The 18,283-nt window shown below is 31.5% G+C and overlaps 2 protein-coding genes and 1 long non-coding RNA gene across 3 annotated transcripts; 2 read left to right on the forward strand and 1 right to left on the reverse strand.

Annotated features, from left to right (window-relative positions):
* Positions 1-7,214: 7,214 nt before the first annotated feature.
* LOC120141711 lies at positions 7,215-7,788 on the forward strand. Its single transcript, XR_005517794.1, has 3 exons — positions 7,215-7,316; positions 7,429-7,543; positions 7,635-7,788. It is a non-coding gene; the product is annotated as an uncharacterized LOC120141711 (long non-coding RNA).
* Positions 7,789-8,119: 331 nt separating this feature from the next.
* LOC120141710 (E3 ubiquitin-protein ligase FANCL-like) lies at positions 8,120-9,700 on the forward strand. The gene is made up of 3 exons (XM_039156508.1): positions 8,120-8,245; positions 8,315-8,438; positions 9,323-9,700. The coding sequence occupies exons 1-3, from the start codon at positions 8,155-8,157 to the stop codon at positions 9,399-9,401; spliced, it is 294 nt and encodes a 97-aa protein (XP_039012439.1). The 5' UTR covers positions 8,120-8,154; the 3' UTR covers positions 9,402-9,700.
* A 1,543-nt stretch (positions 9,701-11,243) lies between these two features.
* On the reverse strand, positions 11,244-12,602 carry LOC120141720 (probable xyloglucan endotransglucosylase/hydrolase protein 6). The gene is made up of 4 exons (XM_039156514.1): positions 12,360-12,602; positions 12,163-12,263; positions 11,885-12,081; positions 11,244-11,815 (listed from the first exon to the last, which is right to left on the reverse strand). The coding sequence occupies exons 1-4, from the start codon at positions 12,544-12,546 to the stop codon at positions 11,425-11,427; spliced, it is 876 nt and encodes a 291-aa protein (XP_039012445.1). The 5' UTR covers positions 12,547-12,602; the 3' UTR covers positions 11,244-11,424.
* Positions 12,603-18,283: the final 5,681 nt, after the last annotated feature.

Here is an 18,283-nt window from a genome sequence, read left to right on the forward strand (position 1 = left end):
GATAATTTATTTAGGAGGAGGTCTGAACTCTGAATTGACTGGCTTTCATTAATTTATTAATTTTCAAACTTTTTGACGCACATGTTAGAAGAATACTTTGCCTTCAAGATTAAACGGCATAAATAATAATAGTAACACCTTGGAAAAAGTATGTTTAAAGGTAATTAGATTCGGGGAGATCTCTAGCATGATTCTTGGTCAAAAACATCAAGCATATCTTTTACCCAAAAAATCCAATCCTCAAGCTGATAAAATCTTTTGAATATCATGCTTTTATATCTTTTAAATATATTCATGTTTAATTTTAATTAATTTATATATTCATATATTTTCTCAAATTATATTGAAAATGAAATCTAAATCATAAAATTAATGATTTTTCATATACCAAATATAATCATAATTGTAAACATGGAATTAATTTTGGTGGGGCTCTCGCAGCCCAAATTTAAGTTTACTTCAAACGTGATGCAGTCCACAAATTTTGCTCCTTAAAACTTGGACCATAACCCATACAAGTTTAGATCTAAAAAACATGATATACTGTTTTTTTTAAAAGAAACAATTAATTTTATTAAGAAAATAACAAAAATTATAATGAGAGGTTATAATTAGAATTTTAAACTAAACAATAATTTGGATATTCTTCGACAATAAATTAGACAACTAATATCATATATGAATCATATAAAAAATGATGAAAAAACATTTATAAATCTCGAACAAGAAGTAGATACAAACATATTTGACTGCAACAATAAATGAACCACCATAATAGAGGATTAAACTATTGAAAGAGCAATGATAAATGCAAATCAGAGTCAAACATCGTGAGAAAACCATCTATGGACGCAAGTTGCGTATCCAAATCTAATTCAATGGTCCAAAATAGAAAAGATTAGCGAGATAACAAATGAGCGTCATCTTGATTAGTTACGACAACGTCAAATCCAACCTTAAAAAGAAGAAGAAAAGACAAATAACCAAACGATAAAAAATTAAAACTGAAAAACGTGTCAAAAGACAAATGAAATGTGTCATAAAAACAAAAAATGTATTACAAATATAAAGAAAAAATTATCATAAAGACATAATTATTACAAATAAAAAACAAAAACAGTGAAATAAAAAATAAATGATAAAAGAATACCGATAACAACACTAAATTTAGTATCAGCGTCTGCTAAAACAACACTAACAAAACCACTCTTTAGAGAAAAGAAAAAATAATGGTTTTTATATGAATTTAATTATCACATAAATTATAAAATAATTTGAAAATATATTTATAAATATATATTAATGTTTAAAATAACAACTGAATATGCCATACCGTATCCATTGATATAGTTTACCTTAAATTTTAGAGTTAATTAAATCATATGTCTCCAAACTATAATCCTCATTTTAAATTGATCCTTAAATTTTTTAATATTTTAATTTTATCTCCAAATTATGACTCTCATTCTAATTAGTCATTAAAATTTTGAACATTCTAATTTTATCCCTAAACTATGACCATCTTTCTAAGTTAGTCCCCAAACTTTTGAATATTCAAATTTCATCCCCAAATTCATCCAAATATGTAATTATTTTCAACCATAGTTTTAAATGTTGTTTTTTTAAACATATAATAACATAAATTAGCCTAACGATTTTATTAACAAGGGATGTGACTAGTATATACTTATTGTTTGGGATGAAATTGGAATGTTCAAAAAGTTTAGGAACCAATTTAGAGGTAAGGTCATAGTTTGGGGATGAAATTGAAATGTTAAAAAGTTTGAGGACTAATTTAAAATGATAGTCATGTTTTAGGGATGAAATTGAAATATTTAAAAGTTTAGGGACCAATTTAAAATGAGTATCATACTTTGAGGATGTGTGATGCAACTAACTCTAAATTTTAATAAATAATTATGAATCACACTTATTTTTAGGGGTAAACTATATAGTTAGTCACTAACCTATTCTCATGATTTTGTTTTAGTCATTTAACTAATTACATTTTAGTTTCGTTTTGCTCACCCGTCGTTAAAAAATTAACTAATGTTGACATGTACCCCTAACGAAAATGTCACGTCATCATTGAAAATAATTATCATGTTAGTAATTTGTTTATTTTTTAATGGTGAATGACTAAAATACAATGTTATATATATGATATTTTTTTTATAAAAAAGAAGTTAGGTGACCAAAACGAAGCCGCATGAATAAGTGGGTTATTAAATATTTAGTTTACCCTTATTTATATCATACGTTTTGGTCATGCAACTATTTCCCCCCCCCCAAAAAACATACCTAACGTTAAGTTTTAGTCATCTACTGTTAAAAAAATACCGGTTATGCTAAAGTGTTACTATAAGGTAATATCACATCATCATTGAAAATGTTACGTCATCAATTCTATTTATATTTTTAACATGTGATCAAAACGAAATCAAAACGTAATATTATGTATAATGAAAAAAACTAACCGAATGATAAAAAAAAGCACCAGTAATAATTTGGTGACTAAATATTTTGTCTACCTTGTCGTAAATAGCAATTGGTACAAGTGCTTGGATGTAGTAGGGGTGTTTATATCTAGTACCCGAAATTTTCTTGTACTAATATATTAATTAGTGTCCCGACTCGTAATAAGAAGATACCCACAAATCGTGTACCAGTATAACTCAAGTACTCTAATTTTTAGGTCATAGATATCCAATTAATATTTATTTTAAAATTATATTATTTAAAAAATACATAGAAAAATTAGAAAACTTAAAAGGCTCCAATACATAACCTAAACATAGAATTTAAAAATATAAATCATATAATTCAAAAATAAAATTTAAACATAAAATAATAAATTAAAAATTAAATTAAATTTAAAATATTTTAAAGTTAAAATAAATAATTAAGGAAATAATCTAGAAGGTTAAAGGTGATATAATTTAAAAAATTAAAAATTTAAATGCTAGGATGTAAAATTTTAAAATTGAGAATAAAAATTTAATCTATAATAAAATTTTGAAAAAAATTAAATAATCAAATAATCAAGCACTCAATTAAAAATAATTTTGTGATCTAAACTCGACCCAGAAACTTACGTAAAATAGTGGGCCGAATACTTAACCCAAAAATTGAAATTTTCACCCTAAAATACTTCGATAATTTTAAATCGAGTTGACAGACGAGGTACTTCATATCAAATATATTTGAACCCCTCTAGATAGTAGTATAGTCATCCAGTACTTTCCCGCCTAAACCAACAAAAAAACGGTGGTAAAAGAGGTAAAGCATAAACGCTCTGAAACCACCGCTACAAACGCCACTAAAGCGGCAGTCACCGTACCTAATTACTAAATAAGCAATTTTCATTATTTTTTATTCTCGGAGAACAAGAGCCAATGGTAATTTCATTTTCTGTCAGCGCTTTCTTATCTCCAATTGTGTCGCTCGATCTTCAGTTCTTTACATTTTCTGACGAATTGTTTGTGAAAATGTCTGAAAGAATTTAGGGTCTTAGAGTTTGTGTGTTAGCATGATGAGTCAGCAAAAATGGTGCTCGTGTTGCTCGTACTACTCGTATGCATGCTTAGCTAGCATGGTGTTGTTAGTAAAGTAGTTAGGAGCTTCTTGAAGTTGTTAGTGGCAGTTAGGGTTGTTAGTATTAGTTGTGAAGTCTATTAGGCTTGTATTAGACATTAGAAGTTGTATATAAACAACAGAAGTTTTGTATTCCATACATAGTTCTTTACACAATCAATATACAAGTGTGATACTTTCTTTACTGGATACTGGTTGCTCATCTCTTCTTCATAGTCACCTTGCCATTGATGGCCCCTTTCTCACATGGTATCATTCGCTAACAGATCCTGGCATCGTTTACTCTTCCGCTGTTGCACCGACGATTGAGTTCTTTTTCTCTCAAGTTGTAGCTACTGTAGACTTCATCATTTTTTTGCAGTTTTCACTAGCGAATGTCTTTGTTAATAACTGTCTTCTTGACATGTACGTAAAATGTGGGTGTATAGAATTCGCTGGAAAGTTGTTCGATCATATGCCTGAGAAAACTGTGGCATCATGGACAACAATGATATCAGGTTACTGCCAGCTGACGAAAGGATAACCACTTTTATTCAGATACTGGAGAATGAGTGCACCAATGAATTCACGCTAGAAGCTGCTTTACAAATTGTTTTCGAAAATTGCAATTCTGGATTCATTTGTATTCTACACGGTTACATGGATAACATTTTACAGAACTCTTTGATTGGCGCATATGCAAAATTTGGGATTTTATCATATGCGGTTAAGCTTCTTGAGAGATTAAGTTCCCGAGATGTTGTTGCTTGGACTTCTATTATTTCAGGTCATGTGATTCGTGGATCCATGCATGAAGCGCTTATGGTTTTCTTTAAGATGCAATAAGATGGGGTTGCACCCAACGAGGTGACAATTATGAGCATTTTACATGCATGTTCCTTCATTGGACGACTAAGGATATTGTAATGGGTTCATGGCTCGGTTTCAAAATTGGGGTGGCATCAACATGAACTTGTATTGAATTCTATAGCTGAGACGTACTTAACTAATGGCCACTTCACTGAGTTGTAGTAGAGTTCTATCTCTGTACTTGACTCATCGTTTTACAAGAAAAAATCATCTATTTCCCTTGTTAAGAAAGGGAGTATCGATTTCAAAGAACATGATACTTGGAGTTTCTCCGTGATCTCATCCGACGAATCTAAGTCTGAAGATAAATTAGACGTTTGTGATTTCATCTACACTTCCGATTCAAGTCGAACGGAAGGAAGCTTCGGCACTTCCGATCGGAAGGAGGCATTGACACTTCCGATTCAAGTTGAACGGTATAAGGCATCGACACTTCCGATTCAAGTCGAATGGAATGAAGCATCGGCACTTCCGATTCAAGTCAAACGGAAGGATGTAGCGCACTTTCGTTTCAAGTGTTCGTCTTTTCATCAAGAAGCGCATCAAGTGGCTGATGGTTTTACTAAACCATTGGCTAAAGCAACATTTGAAGTTTTTCGAGAGAAGATTGGATTTCATGGATGTTCAACTTCAGAAGAGCAGAAGAAGAAGAAGTAGAGGGAATGTTAGCATGATGAGTCAGCAACAATGGTGCTCGTGCTGCTCGTGCTACTACGTATGCATGCTTAGCTTGCATGGTGTTGTTAGTAAAGTAGTTAGGAGCTTCTTGAAGCTGTTAGTGGTAGTTAGGGTTGTTAGTATCAATTGTGAAGTTTGTTAGGCTTGTATTAGACATTAGAAGTTGGATATAAATAGCAGAAGTTTATATTCCATGCATAGTTCTTTACACAATCAATATACAAGTGTGATACTTTCTTTACTGGTTACTTGCTGCTCATCTCTTCTTCATACTCACCTTGCCATTGATGGCCCCTTTCTCACATTGTGGTATTTAGACTTTATTACTTAATTGTTATAATGTAGAAATAAAATAACCAAAATCAATTGGTTAGCTTGAACTAACGTTTTTTACTTTTGTTTTTGTTTTTTTGCTATGAACCCTTTTTTGCTTACAGGAAGTTAATCAACAGGCTAGATGTATAGAGTTGGCTAAGTCGTCCTCGTTTTACAGTGCTGTTTACTCTGAGGTTATTTAAACATTTTTTTATTTATTCTTATGTCAAAAGCATTTTATGGGTTTGGTTTGATTTGTCGTGTTATTTTATTATTACAGACTGAAGAGATTGGATGGGAGCATTTAGTGAGGGTGGGAGGAGATCTAAATTTCCTTATTTTTCGTGTTTTGTAAGTACCCTTTTGATTGCATTGTCAATTCATCTAATATCAGTTTCCTAAAGGAATGGAACACCTTTGGCATTTCTGAACATTGTTACTAGAAATCATATCTTCCTAGCGTTTTTCAAATTGGTACAAGTCCCAAATTCAGGAAGACTTGCAATTCAATTCAGTAAAACTAGCAATCTTATTAATATAGTTTATTATAATATTATTGAGTAAAAGAATCCGTTAATAAACATTAGAATTTATTTACTTAGAATTATATGTTTATATAGGAATATATATACATATACACGTGTGTAATGTATATATTTATAGATATGGATGGACTAAGGGGGATAGGTTGGCTGCTTAAAAATTTAAAATTATTATATAATTTGATTATTTTATATGTATTTTCTATTGAAAATTTATCTTCGTCCCCCTTGAATTTTATAAGTCGTCCCCTCCTAAAATTTTAGAAGTTCATCCCCTAATATAAAATTCTCCATCCGTCCCTATATGTATGTGGATATATATACATCCAAAAATATGTTTTATACTCTAATAAATCGTACTTCATTCATCCTAAATGAATTGGACAACACGACTATCGAATTATGTTCCATAGAAATAGCAAATTGCGTTCCGATTTTCATTCCCTGTACTAGACGATTTGCGTTCCAGGTAACATAGTTTCTGAATGTGATCCGTTTCGTCATATCTGGAACGAATCTTGTCAAACAAGAGATGGACTAATTACTAGCATTGACTTTAAAGTTTGTTTGGTTCCATGGTTTTCTAAGGTTTTAGTAGGCAGTTTAACTGAAAAGTGGTGAGTTCATTTCGCTTTTGCTGAATCTGAAATCAGATAATTACCGAGTGATTAAGCATAGATTTTTTAGGCAAGTCCTACTTCAATCATCAGGGTTAGTCTTATAAATCATGTTTGTCCTTTGGTTTCTCCAAAGAATCAATGAAATCTATATATTTTCTTAGGATGGCATTGATGATCCAGTGTTATGTAGAGAACCTCCAATATCCAGTTTGCTGATGTCTTTAATTATTTCTATTGTATCAATTAATAGCTCTTTTGTTCTCTGTTCTTATCAATTCTAGTAACTATTTATTTTTGTATCTTTCATGTAGTTTTAACGCATAAGTGGCCATATCTGAAACCTGGAGGCTTGGATCTTTTTTCTTAAAATTGATAAAAAAAAATCATATTGGCGTTAGAAAATCATCAGTTCACATTGCGGTTTAAATCAATTATTTGTTCCTTGTTGCTTATCAAATTATACTTCTTGTGCATTTCGGTGCTAGAGATACAAAGGGAAGAGTGCGTGTTCTGGAAATTGAATTGGATAAAGCTTATCCTAAAGTTCCTCCAATGGTTTCAGCGGTTTGTCTCCGGTCCTTTTGGTCTAATTCTTCCAATGGAGGCTTAGATGCCTTTTAAAATTCCTCTGTTCTGTCCTCAGGATGTTCCATATATCTTCAATTTAGAATGGACAATGAACTCAAGACTTAAAAACTTGGTACAACAGTTTTAGGAGGTATTAACTTCAACATTTTTAACCTATTATAGTTCCTTTTTGCTTCAGATCATGTTTTGGTTCCATGGCATTTTACTATTGTTAGAACTTAGGAGTCCTCCTTCCTATCCAGCATCTGGAGAAGCTTCAAGGATTCTGGTCTACTTTGGAAGAAATTGACAGGTCTCTTCAGATTGTTGATTTAAAGCAGGCATCTCGTGCGATTGTGAGTCGCCAAATTCAAGTAGGTGAGTAATTTCTTCATTCCATCTTCTTATGTATGTTTGTTCTTGCCCCCTTTGTTATACTGAACACAAGGTTTAACTATTTTCTACTCAGGAAACGATTGCTCTATGATATTGTCTATCAATATCAATGATCCTAGATCATTACCAGAGTAAGAATTAATATAAAATTATATTAAAAGCTTCTTACATTTCCTTTAGTATGAATAATTAATATTTAGGTCTTTGTAGGTGTCGTTTAATGGGTTCAGGTATTGTTGTGAACTCCTTGAGAAAGACATGGAAAAAAAATGTTGATAAATGGTATGTCCTTAAGTCTCGGGTTTTAACTTTTGCACTAGTGAAGTGAGTGTGTCCTTAACAGTGGAGAAAAAAAATTACAGAGCTGTGTTAATTCCTTCTCTAATGACAGTATGGCTCGATTAGAATCTTAAGGATTCTATCTAATTTAAGATTAATGAAGCTTACAATATCATGTTGTGTACGGGATAGGTTTCATTTGATTGTAGCAACTTTTATTATTGTGTTTCATTTATATATTTATTATATTTATATAGTCTGATTAATTGTGTAGGGTGAAGGATATTGCCTTCTTAGAAAATCTTGAGTGTCTTATGAACACCCAATTGCCAAGGCTCGCTGATGAAGAGAAGAATAATCGTCTAGATGAATGTGGAATCTGTTATGCTCGATATCTCCCCATAGGTAATGCTTTACATGCTTTAGATGTCTCAGAACAATTGTTTGCAGACTTAACTCTCAAATGTCTTGTAGGTGATGAGCATAGACCTAATAGTGGAAATGCAACTGATTACACTTGTGAGAATAACAGTTGCAGTAAGGCTTTCCACACCATGTGCCTAGTGGACTGGTTGCGTTCAATCACAACTACAAGGCAGTATGTGGAACTCTAGCATACTTGTATATTTTAATCTAGTTCATGTTGGAACATTATTTTATTTCCCATTCGCCATGTGTTGTTATCAGTTGTAATTTAATTGCTTCCATAGTATCCTGCTTCTGGCATTGGACTACCTGTCCACCCAAATGATTCAAACCTGCAAACAAGTTAGGTAACTTGATTACCGTTTATGTCCTTTCTGTCTTATTGGTCTAGTACACCTAGTGCCCTTGCATAGAGGTAGGACCAACCATTACTGGTCTCACATTCTTCTGTTGCAACTAGGTACGGGAACACTACTTCTGAAGTCTGATCAAAAGGGACCTATGTAAAAGTTGAAGGGGCAATGTAATTGCATGTAATTTGGATGTCTTCTAGGATTTAGATGCATTTGCAGCATTTATCAAGCTTTTAAAGGCATAAATGCATTATCCAAAACGTTGTCCAATAATTGTCGGAGCTGCTTTCATCCATTAGAGTGAATGGTGTTATGCTTGCTAAGTTGATGATTCATTGTACCAGTCTTTTCATGCACGGTAAACTGATTTGGCTTTGATTGTTTGTGCATACACCCCATTCTAATTAACTGATTATCTATTAAACCAATCATATTATGTTATTATATGGTTTCCCCTTCCTAACACTCCAATGAGTTTCCCAAGAAATAATCCAAGTCTATCTTCACATTTTGATGTGGAGATTATTTGCAAACAGTATGAAAGAAATATTTGCACGAACCGATCTGCAATGTCCTTGAAAGGCTAAACTAGCACTAGGGATCTTTTTCATCTTATATCATACAATGCTTACCATGTGCTTCTCTTTCTTTTCGTTATTTTCCTTGGCAGCTTGGTTTATGGTTGTGAGTGCTCGTGTTGCAGGTCATTCAATGTTTTGTTCAGAAATTGTCTGTACTGTTCAGAGGCAATTGCAGTGAAAATCAATGCCACAAAGAATTAGGGATCTTACAAGTCTTATCTATAATCCCAAGCTGATTCATCCTGTCCCAGAGAACCTTACAAGAGTAAAAGAAGCGGGCCTATTTCCTAGCGGCCAAAGCAGCAAAACTTTGAGGTCTTTCAGTATAAATTCTGAACATTAAGGCTTCTCTTGTCCATTCAGCTATTGAAAATCAATTCTATTTTGCAGAAATAAGAAGTATTAAAATAAGAGTAACTCATTATTAAATGTAGGTTTGTGCCCACTTGTAGTCTACTATTACTTGTGAGCAACAATGGTATGTGGCTTTGCCTTCATTATGTTTTGTCCAGATTAATCTTAGGCTCCTATCTACTTTGATCAAAAGTGCTTCACTTGAATGTAGATTCTTTGTCCCAATGCATTTCATCTCTATGGCGTTGTATGTCATATTCCAACACTTGAAATTACTAATTAATTCACACTTGAAATTCTCTAATGGGAATCTATTTTCTTTGGAGAACTATTTTCATCTCTGGTCTTGTTTTTTTTTTTCCATTTTTTTAAGACAATCTAAATGAGAATGAATGGGAATGGAGTTGTAGAAGGCGCTTCAGAGGATGGCCCCTTGTCTCTAGCTTTAATGGTTTGCTCGTTTGAGGATTTATGCCTGATGGGGCCCTAGTAAATACACCTCACGTACCAAACATGGTCGGCTCCGCCAAGTTGGTTATTTCCTTTCTTTTAACAGCTATAAAGCATTAAATTAACTAATCAAAAGATTGGGCCAATAACACTAGGATTTTCCCCCTTCTTGACCCATGAACCATTAATGCAAAACTTTATGTCTTTGTAAGCATCAATATCTTTTTTTCCCATATGATATAATCTAGATTGTAAAAGAAATAATTGTTAATGTGAAATATTATCCTCTTAAAATGGTTTTATTGATTAAATTGGAATTTTGTTGATTGAAAAGGCTGAATTGTGTTGGTTTTTTTTAGTTTATTCCTTATGATTTGAACGGAAAGCTATACACTATGGTTGGTATGTTGAAGAAGATAATGGTGAGAGTATGAGAAAGTGTTAGTGTACCAGAGAATTCACTTCTCCTGTCTTGCATGGTGACTTATATGTAAATTCTTAGTGCTGGTGTGAGACCTAAGGTGATGATGATTATTTATAAATTGATATGATTAACAAATTTGATTGTTATAATACAGATTTGGCCAATAGATTACGTAGGCATGCTAATAGTATATTAAGAAATTATAACTGGACGGAGGGTTAAAGATTTTATGGCCGAAAAACTAAAAATGAAAGTGTAATTTATGGAGAATATAAGGAGGAGATACAATAATAATAATAAAAATATAATTTGTTGACGTCATAAATTAGAGTTCAAGTTTTACATTCCATTATTCTTTTTAAAAAATAACAACACACAACTTTGTGTTGTATCTGGCCAGCGATTTGGAAGTACGGAATCCAGCTTTTAGAAGGAAATAAAAGGCCAAAATCTGGACCTCAGAAAGAAACGAAGTTCCTTCCAAAGAAAAAATATGGATGAGAAATGAAGGGACCATCGTCCTGATTTGATTCATGCGTGGGACGACCAATATGAATCAAATTTTGGCCAAACATTCAACTTCAAAACAATAAAACCAAGGATGGGACCATTCACATATCAAACGGAACCAAATATTTCAAACACATTTCTAGCATTCAGTCATTTCCTTGTTTCTACCAATAGTTTTTGCCTTGGGGCTGAAAACTGAGAATTGGATGCTATAATAATGAAACAAAAAGTATTTAAATAATTATACATTTGGCTAGTGCTTTTTATTGGCCACAAAAATAATATGGACCAAATACAGACAGAGATACAAATAGGGATCGACTTCCACAAATAATTTGCACACAAGACCTGTTTATTTCCCTTTTTATATACTCCTCTTGTGGCACTATTATGGTACAAAGGGAGAGGGGCATATACGTCAAGTATGACATGAAGACGTACGGTAAAAATCAAATATTCTGGACAGTTGAGTTGGATAATGGTATTTCAGATGCCGGCCATGCACTCTGGTGGGGTAACCGGGTATCGGGACTTGTCGGTGCAGTAATCGTAGATCACATGGTTCATACGTACCCACTTGTATCTCCTAGCTTCCATGGCATTCAGAGCTTGATAAGCTGTGCCCTCCCACCAGTTCCCAGCGTTGGTGGCACAGTTTGCTGGCCCTGGAACCGGACATCCTTCAATGTCGAAGTCCTTGTAGTAAGCCAAGAAAGGAGCTTTGCTCCAATCTATTTTCTCTAGGCCTCCCCTTGTTGCCCAATCATCCGCTTCCCACAGCGTTGAATACACCCCCATTGGCTGCATTTTTGGGTATGGGATGTTTCTTGCTTCATTGTTCTTGTAAACTCTGATTGGTACTTCATCAACATAAAACCTATAAAACCACAAACCCCAACCATTAATACTCTTCAACACAGTTTTAAAGTGTCCTGTGAAAACTTACACAATATGATGATGGTTCCACATGATTGTGTAAGTATGGAAATCTGCAGCCGGGTCGAACCAAAGGTTAACCCTTTGTTCCCTGTCACCTTTTCCATGAGCATAGATGTTGGTTTGGACAGTATAAGGTTGCCCGGTTCGGTTTCCCAAGAACTCAAAATCTAACTCATCTCTGACAGTGTCTGTATCAGAATTCATCTGCAATCCAGATTATAATGAAAACCAATTTTTTCAGTGTTTCAAAATGTAATTGAAGATCACGTCGATAGATTTACGTACATAAAAGGCGGTGACAGTGCCGGCGGAGTCACCGGGGATGAGCTTGATCTTCATACTGACACGTCCAAATAGATACTTGCTTTTGGAAGCAAATCCACAGCCTAAAGAAAGCGAATAACAACAGGTGATTAAGAGTAACATGACATGGTTTAAATTTTTACTTCAAAATAAAAAAGTGACCGCACGAAATGTATAACCTGAATTTTGGTCTAGAACAAGTTGGATGGCCCTTCCTCCATCGATTTGCCTGATGTGGGATTCGGACCAAGTGACTCTAAAATCTTCGAGGAAAGTGGCTGGTCGCCCCGAGACCAAGAGCGAAATGGCAAGAAAACAAGAGAGAAATAGAACAAAAGCATTGGTTAAAGACGCGATTGACACCATGTTTAAGGCAAGATAAAAGAGAAATTTATGGAGTTTGATATGGAGATGAAACTGAAGTGTACGTATATAAATAGGCGGGAGAGATTAGAGAGGTTGATGTAGACCACTGCATTGAAATGGAAAGAGGCATCATCAGCTTAGCTTTCGATCCAGCTAATGGCAAGCCGTCTTTAGGGCCTACACCGTCTTCTTATTTCTGCCTTTCGGAACCTAATCTTTTTCATCATCTTCTAACTTAATGCTTCCACTCCATAACTTTCTTTTCATCTTTCTCTTCCTTTTTATTTTTATTCCCAAACACCAAATTTCATAATGACTGCTATCAGTATTCACCATTTCTTTTAAAAACTGCAACACAAGTGATTGATTACATATATGGTTGGACATTTCAATAATGGAAATTGATATGGTGTGTATATCAAATGTAGATAAGGACCCAAGCTATATACCAATGAGGAGTGCCTAAAAATATTGGTCAACTAGGGTTTGGACGTAAATTCCAATGCCAATCTCATTCAATCACCCTTATCTGCGTGCAGCTTAGAGATTGCGATTGATATCGAACGCCCAGTTTGGCCGGTTCCGCCGAGTCCATGCCCCCACCGCCAAGTTTTTGGCCTCTCATCTTACCGTCTAGCTAGGGGCTGCACTTATTTTCCTGTTAATGGCTACCTCTTTACACAAAATTTAAAATCTTTTTTTTAATAGTTTAACGTGTAATTACAGCGTAATATTTGTTCAGAATTTTTCTTAGTTATTGACAACATACATAAGATGTAACTATTCAATCCCGAATGAGAATAAGATTTCCTTTTACCACTAAGTCACTCAATAGATTCAAAAAAATCTAACTCGTAGAAAAAAGAAACTCATTATATATATAATATCGACCTACATATCACGAATTAATTGAACTTAATTTAATTTATAAAATTATAAAAGTTTTAAAATTTAAATAAAATCATATCTGTATTGATTTAGAGTCGTCGACCAAATTAAAAGCGTTGGATATATCAGATTGCATTTTTAATAAAATGAATTAATTTTAACTTTAAAGATTATATCATTAAAATAAATACAGACCATTAAACATAAACATTCAAACCAACATTAAAATAAAGAAAATGACCAATTGAATTTTGTGTTATGATTTAACGAAGCAATAAAACATGAAATTGTCAAAAATTCAAACCTTATAATAAAATTATATGATTATAAAGATTAAAACAAAAGACATGCAGTTGTGTTCTTTCTTAACCACTCGTATGATTAAACCAATGCCAACAGATTTTTTTTTTTCTTTTCCATATAAAATTATTTGTATTAAATTTAAATTGCTTTTTTCAAGAAATCTATATATATTTTTTTCTTCCATTAACAAATCGTCCTGACATCGAATCACCAATTTGGGTTTATCACATTTTCTTGAGAAAAATAAAAGAAAAGAAAGATTCCACATAGGAAAAAGCCACTCTCGTCGTTTAAAATCTCTAAAATTCGACACGTGGCAGATTAAATACCAAATAATTACAGCCAGGATATTTTGTAACTCTTAGACAAAATTATAGTTAACATCAAAGAGGAGGGATTCACCTCAGAAAGTGTGAGACTGAAAATTATAAAACATCATTCTCACTATTTGCATAATTGAAAGTAGAAGATTCTTGGGATTCACCAAACATTAGCTGCCACGTGGTGGTGACTTCAATTATTTTACAACTTTTTCTTCACAAACAATAAAATGCCTAGTACCCCTAGGTATTAATTATACTCCTTAATTGACATTGACTTTAAAAAGTGTGATAAAAAAGTAATTTGAAGAAATATTTTTTAAATTATTTATTTTAAAATTTAAGTGTTTGGAGTTATTGTTAAAAAATTATTTTTAAATAAATACAATATTTGTTTTAGATATTATTTTTGAAAATATAAAAAATGATATATATATATATATATATATATATATATATGTGAGAATAAATAAATAAATAATTTTATTTAAAAATACTTTTTTTAAAAAGATAAAAGCTAAAACTTTCATATTTTGAAACTCACTTTTAGCATGAGAAATTATATGTTTTGCATTGCTTTTAGTGAGCCAAAAATATTTTTGAAAAGTATTAAAATACAATATCTAAATATTAAAAAAATTATACAAATAAAATACCATAAATTTATTAATAGTATTTTTAAAAGTATAGAACTTTATTCATAATAAAAAACAATAATATACCAATCAAAATTTCAAAAGACTTACTCTTAAATCAATATATTTGTACAATACACTTAAATCTAAGTCATTGTGAAAATTTTGATATTATCTAATCGATTATCGTTATTAATAACAACCAAAATTTGATAAGGAATAAATTTTCAATTAAAATATTTTGCATGAGATACGACTACTCTATCAAGGAAGTGAAACACCTTATTAGTACCCTGTTGGATCCATCGAATATATATATATTGAAAAATAAATGAATATCGGTTGGAATAACGACGGTAAAACCAACCATAAAAGAATAGAAAAAATAAAAATATGATCAAAACTTGCATGAGAGAAGGTATTTTCAATAATTTTTGTAAGAAAATAACAAGACTTACTAAATAAAATAAAATCTCATATCTATAAAATAAATACAAAATAGAGGTTGTTGGTAATCAAATCAACATCATATGGGCACGGACAATGGATGAACGTGAGAAAAGAAATGCAATCATGATTAATGTGTCAAATAAAGGAAAATAGGGGGGGGGGAATGGAAGAAAGAAAAGTAGAGAAAAGAAGAGAGGGTGAGGTGTAAGGGTGAACAAAATTTGACTTGATTCGAAAAATTAATTTTTTTAGCTAGATTCGACTTTAAAAAATTCAATTCGAAAAAATTTCAAATTCAATTCGAATTGTAAAATACAACTCGAATAACTTGAATTTTTCAGTAATTAATAGATTGATTTTCAAATTTTAGTCAGAGTTTGAGTCAAGTGCATCGACTTTGTATTGTATATGTAAATCACATATAAAAAAATACAAATATATATATGTATTGTATATATAAGGGTGTTCAAATCCTGAGACTTTCGGGTCACAAAAGTTCGGCCCGTGGCCCGGCTCGTAAGAAGCAGGTATCCGTAAAACTCAGGTGCCTTCATTTTCGGGTCACAAGTACCCGATTAATATTCTTTTTAGTTTTTTAATTTATATTAATTTAAAAAATTCCACATAGAAAAAACACAAAAGTCAAAAATTTGTAATGCATAACATAAATACAAAATTTGTAAATTCAACTTATATAATCTAAAAAAATTACAACTAAATTTGAACTAATTTTATATTAAAATAAATAATTTAATAAATAATTAAATGTTAAAGTGAAATAATTTGGAAAAAAATAGAGATTTAAAATGTTATGGTAAAATAATTTTGAAATTAGAAATAAAAAATCTAATTTAAAATAAAAATAATAATAAAATAAAAAGGAAACCGGGTCGGCGGGTCAACGGTACCCGATTAAGGGTAATTTTGTGACCCGGGCCCGACCCAAAAAATCAGATATTTACCTCTAAAATACCTGATAATTTTACACCGAGTCAGCGGGTCGACAGGTCGAGTAGTTGGGGCCGAGTACTTTTGACCACCCCTAATTGTATATGATAAAATATCATTTAAAAAAAATCAAAATGATGGCATAATATTGTAAATATTTATAATTAAATTTAAATAGAAATTCTAAAATTTAACTTGACTTGACTCAACTCGAAAATTTTCAAGTCAACTATGAGTTATAAAATAGGACTCGTCAACTCGAATAAGTCAAAAAAATTTACTGACTCAACATTTAAACAAGAATCGAACGCGTATCCCTAGTAAGATGAAAGAGATTGTTGAATACTTGAGGGTCATTGATGGTTTTCTAACCTTAGAACTGTTGGGTAAAAGAAATAAGAGAGAAAAATTATATATGGTAAATTATAAGGGACAAAATTATATATATATATATATATATATATATATATATATATATATATATATATATATATATATATATATGGTAAATTATATTTATGATCACTTAATTATTATCTATTTATTTTAAAATTTATTTTTTAATTTTACTTTGACTAATAATCTTTTAATTTTATCAATTAAATCACTTAACTATTTAATGTTGCTAATTAAGCCACTTACCGTAATATTTAACAAAAAAAACTGACGTAATAATTAAATGATGCAAAATGTTGTTAAATGACGTATACGTATTTTTGTGAATGTTTGATGCAAAAATATATGTCGGTAAGGTAATGCATATGTGTGTACATGATTTATATACATGCTTTCATGATTGATGTCGATACAAAAATGAATGGAATCATGCATCGCTTAACTGTTTCCTACCATTACTTTTTTTTAACATGTGGTTTACTTGAACCCATCATAAACAACGTTTATTTTAGTTGAATTAATAGCAAAAAGCCGTTATCTTTTCTTTGAATATAAAAACTGGCAATTATTTTCTACAGCTAAAAGTATACTTGGGGAGATATATGCTAAACTCAACGCTAACGATTTGTCTCGACACTTCAATTCTCAATACTAACCTTTTTTTGTTTGTAAATGAAGACAGCGTTAAAGGTTTTGAGGATGACGAAACTATATTACGATAGATTAATGAAAAGAAATCTATATTTTTGGGATTAACTATTACATACGAAGATTGAGTTAAAGAATTGAAACTATATTATGATAGACCGATAAAAAGAATTTTCAAAATTTAGGGATTAATCACAATTTTCATATGAATTCTAATTATTTATTTCAACAAAAAAGTGGAAATTACGAGATGCAGTGGTGATTAATTGAAACCGAGTTGGATTGATGAGAGGAATGAAATAAAAATATGGGGAAATGAAAACATTTATTTTACAAAGGAAATGAAAACATTTTAAAAATGTTGTTATAAAAAGATTTAATTTTAAATGGTTTGTAATTGAAGGTGTTATAAAGAGTTTTTATCAATTAGATTGAGATAGAATGCTTAGTAAAAATGTCATTATTTCTTGTAGTCTTCTTTAAAGCAACTTACAAGGTTATAGATTTGTAAGGCAAAGGCAATCAAGTCATTATCATATATGGTTTGACTGTCAAACTCAAAATTAAGGTCCGTCTTTATTAAGTATTAATGGAAAATAAATCAAACAATTTGAAAGCAAGTTCTTTCTCTATAATGCGATGGATATAACACATTATTTGGTATTCGAGGATTTTAATCATAACTCAATTATTTAAAACATAAATAAAAGCTTAGGTAGACAAAAATGTTTAATGTACTTGTTTTTGCCGGAAATTGAGCATGCTGGAATTGACAAAGCAACGATAATAGTAGGATGCATCTTTAATTAGAGGCAGGCGATTGGCTCTTCAATTCCCCCCTTTCGTTTTCACATAATCAACTTGGATTATTTTATTTTATTTTTGATAAATGATTAAACTTAAAAGCTTTGATGTGTAATGAGAAAATTGGAGTAAATATCCACCCATACAATTAGGCTACGAACGAGAGAAGCATTGCACGAGTAGATGCCATTTTACCAATCTACGTGTAATGATATATATTTGAACGGTATGATGTCTACATCGGACAGGTGGCCCAGGTACATGGTCGGGTATTTACTTTTTATTCCATTAATTATTTTAATGTTTTATTATTTTTTATCATTAATGTTAATCTTACAATATTCT

The sequence above is a fragment of the Hibiscus syriacus genome, unplaced genomic scaffold (genome assembly GCF_006381635.1).
Source record: "Hibiscus syriacus cultivar Baekdansim isolate YM2019G1 unplaced genomic scaffold, ASM638163v2 tig00110813_pilon, whole genome shotgun sequence".
Taxonomy (NCBI): domain Eukaryota; kingdom Viridiplantae; phylum Streptophyta; class Magnoliopsida; order Malvales; family Malvaceae; genus Hibiscus; species Hibiscus syriacus.

What these genes read in the sequence shown, in the direction of transcription:
- LOC120141710 (XM_039156508.1), top strand. Translation starts at nt 8,155, where the DNA reads ATGAACACCCAATTGCCAAGGCTCGCTGATGAAGAGAAGAATAATCGT. An exon ending in TGCTCGATATCTCCCCATAG is followed by an intron (nt 8,246 to 8,314) that starts GTAATGCTTTAC and finishes AATGTCTTGTAG; the next exon opens with GTGATGAGCATAGACCTAAT. An exon ending in TCAATCACAACTACAAGGCA is followed by an intron (nt 8,439 to 9,322) that starts GTATGTGGAACT and finishes CTCGTGTTGCAG; the next exon opens with GTCATTCAATGTTTTGTTCA.
- LOC120141720 (XM_039156514.1), bottom strand. Translation starts at nt 12,546, where the DNA reads ATGGTGTCAATCGCGTCTTTAACCAATGCTTTTGTTCTATTTCTCTCT. An exon ending in TGTTCTAGACCAAAATTCAG is followed by an intron (nt 12,264 to 12,359) that starts GTTATACATTTC and finishes CGCTTTCTTTAG; the next exon opens with GCTGTGGATTTGCTTCCAAA. An exon ending in TGGAACCATCATCATATTGT is followed by an intron (nt 11,816 to 11,884) that starts GTAAGTTTTCAC and finishes GTGGTTTTATAG; the next exon opens with GTTTTATGTTGATGAAGTAC.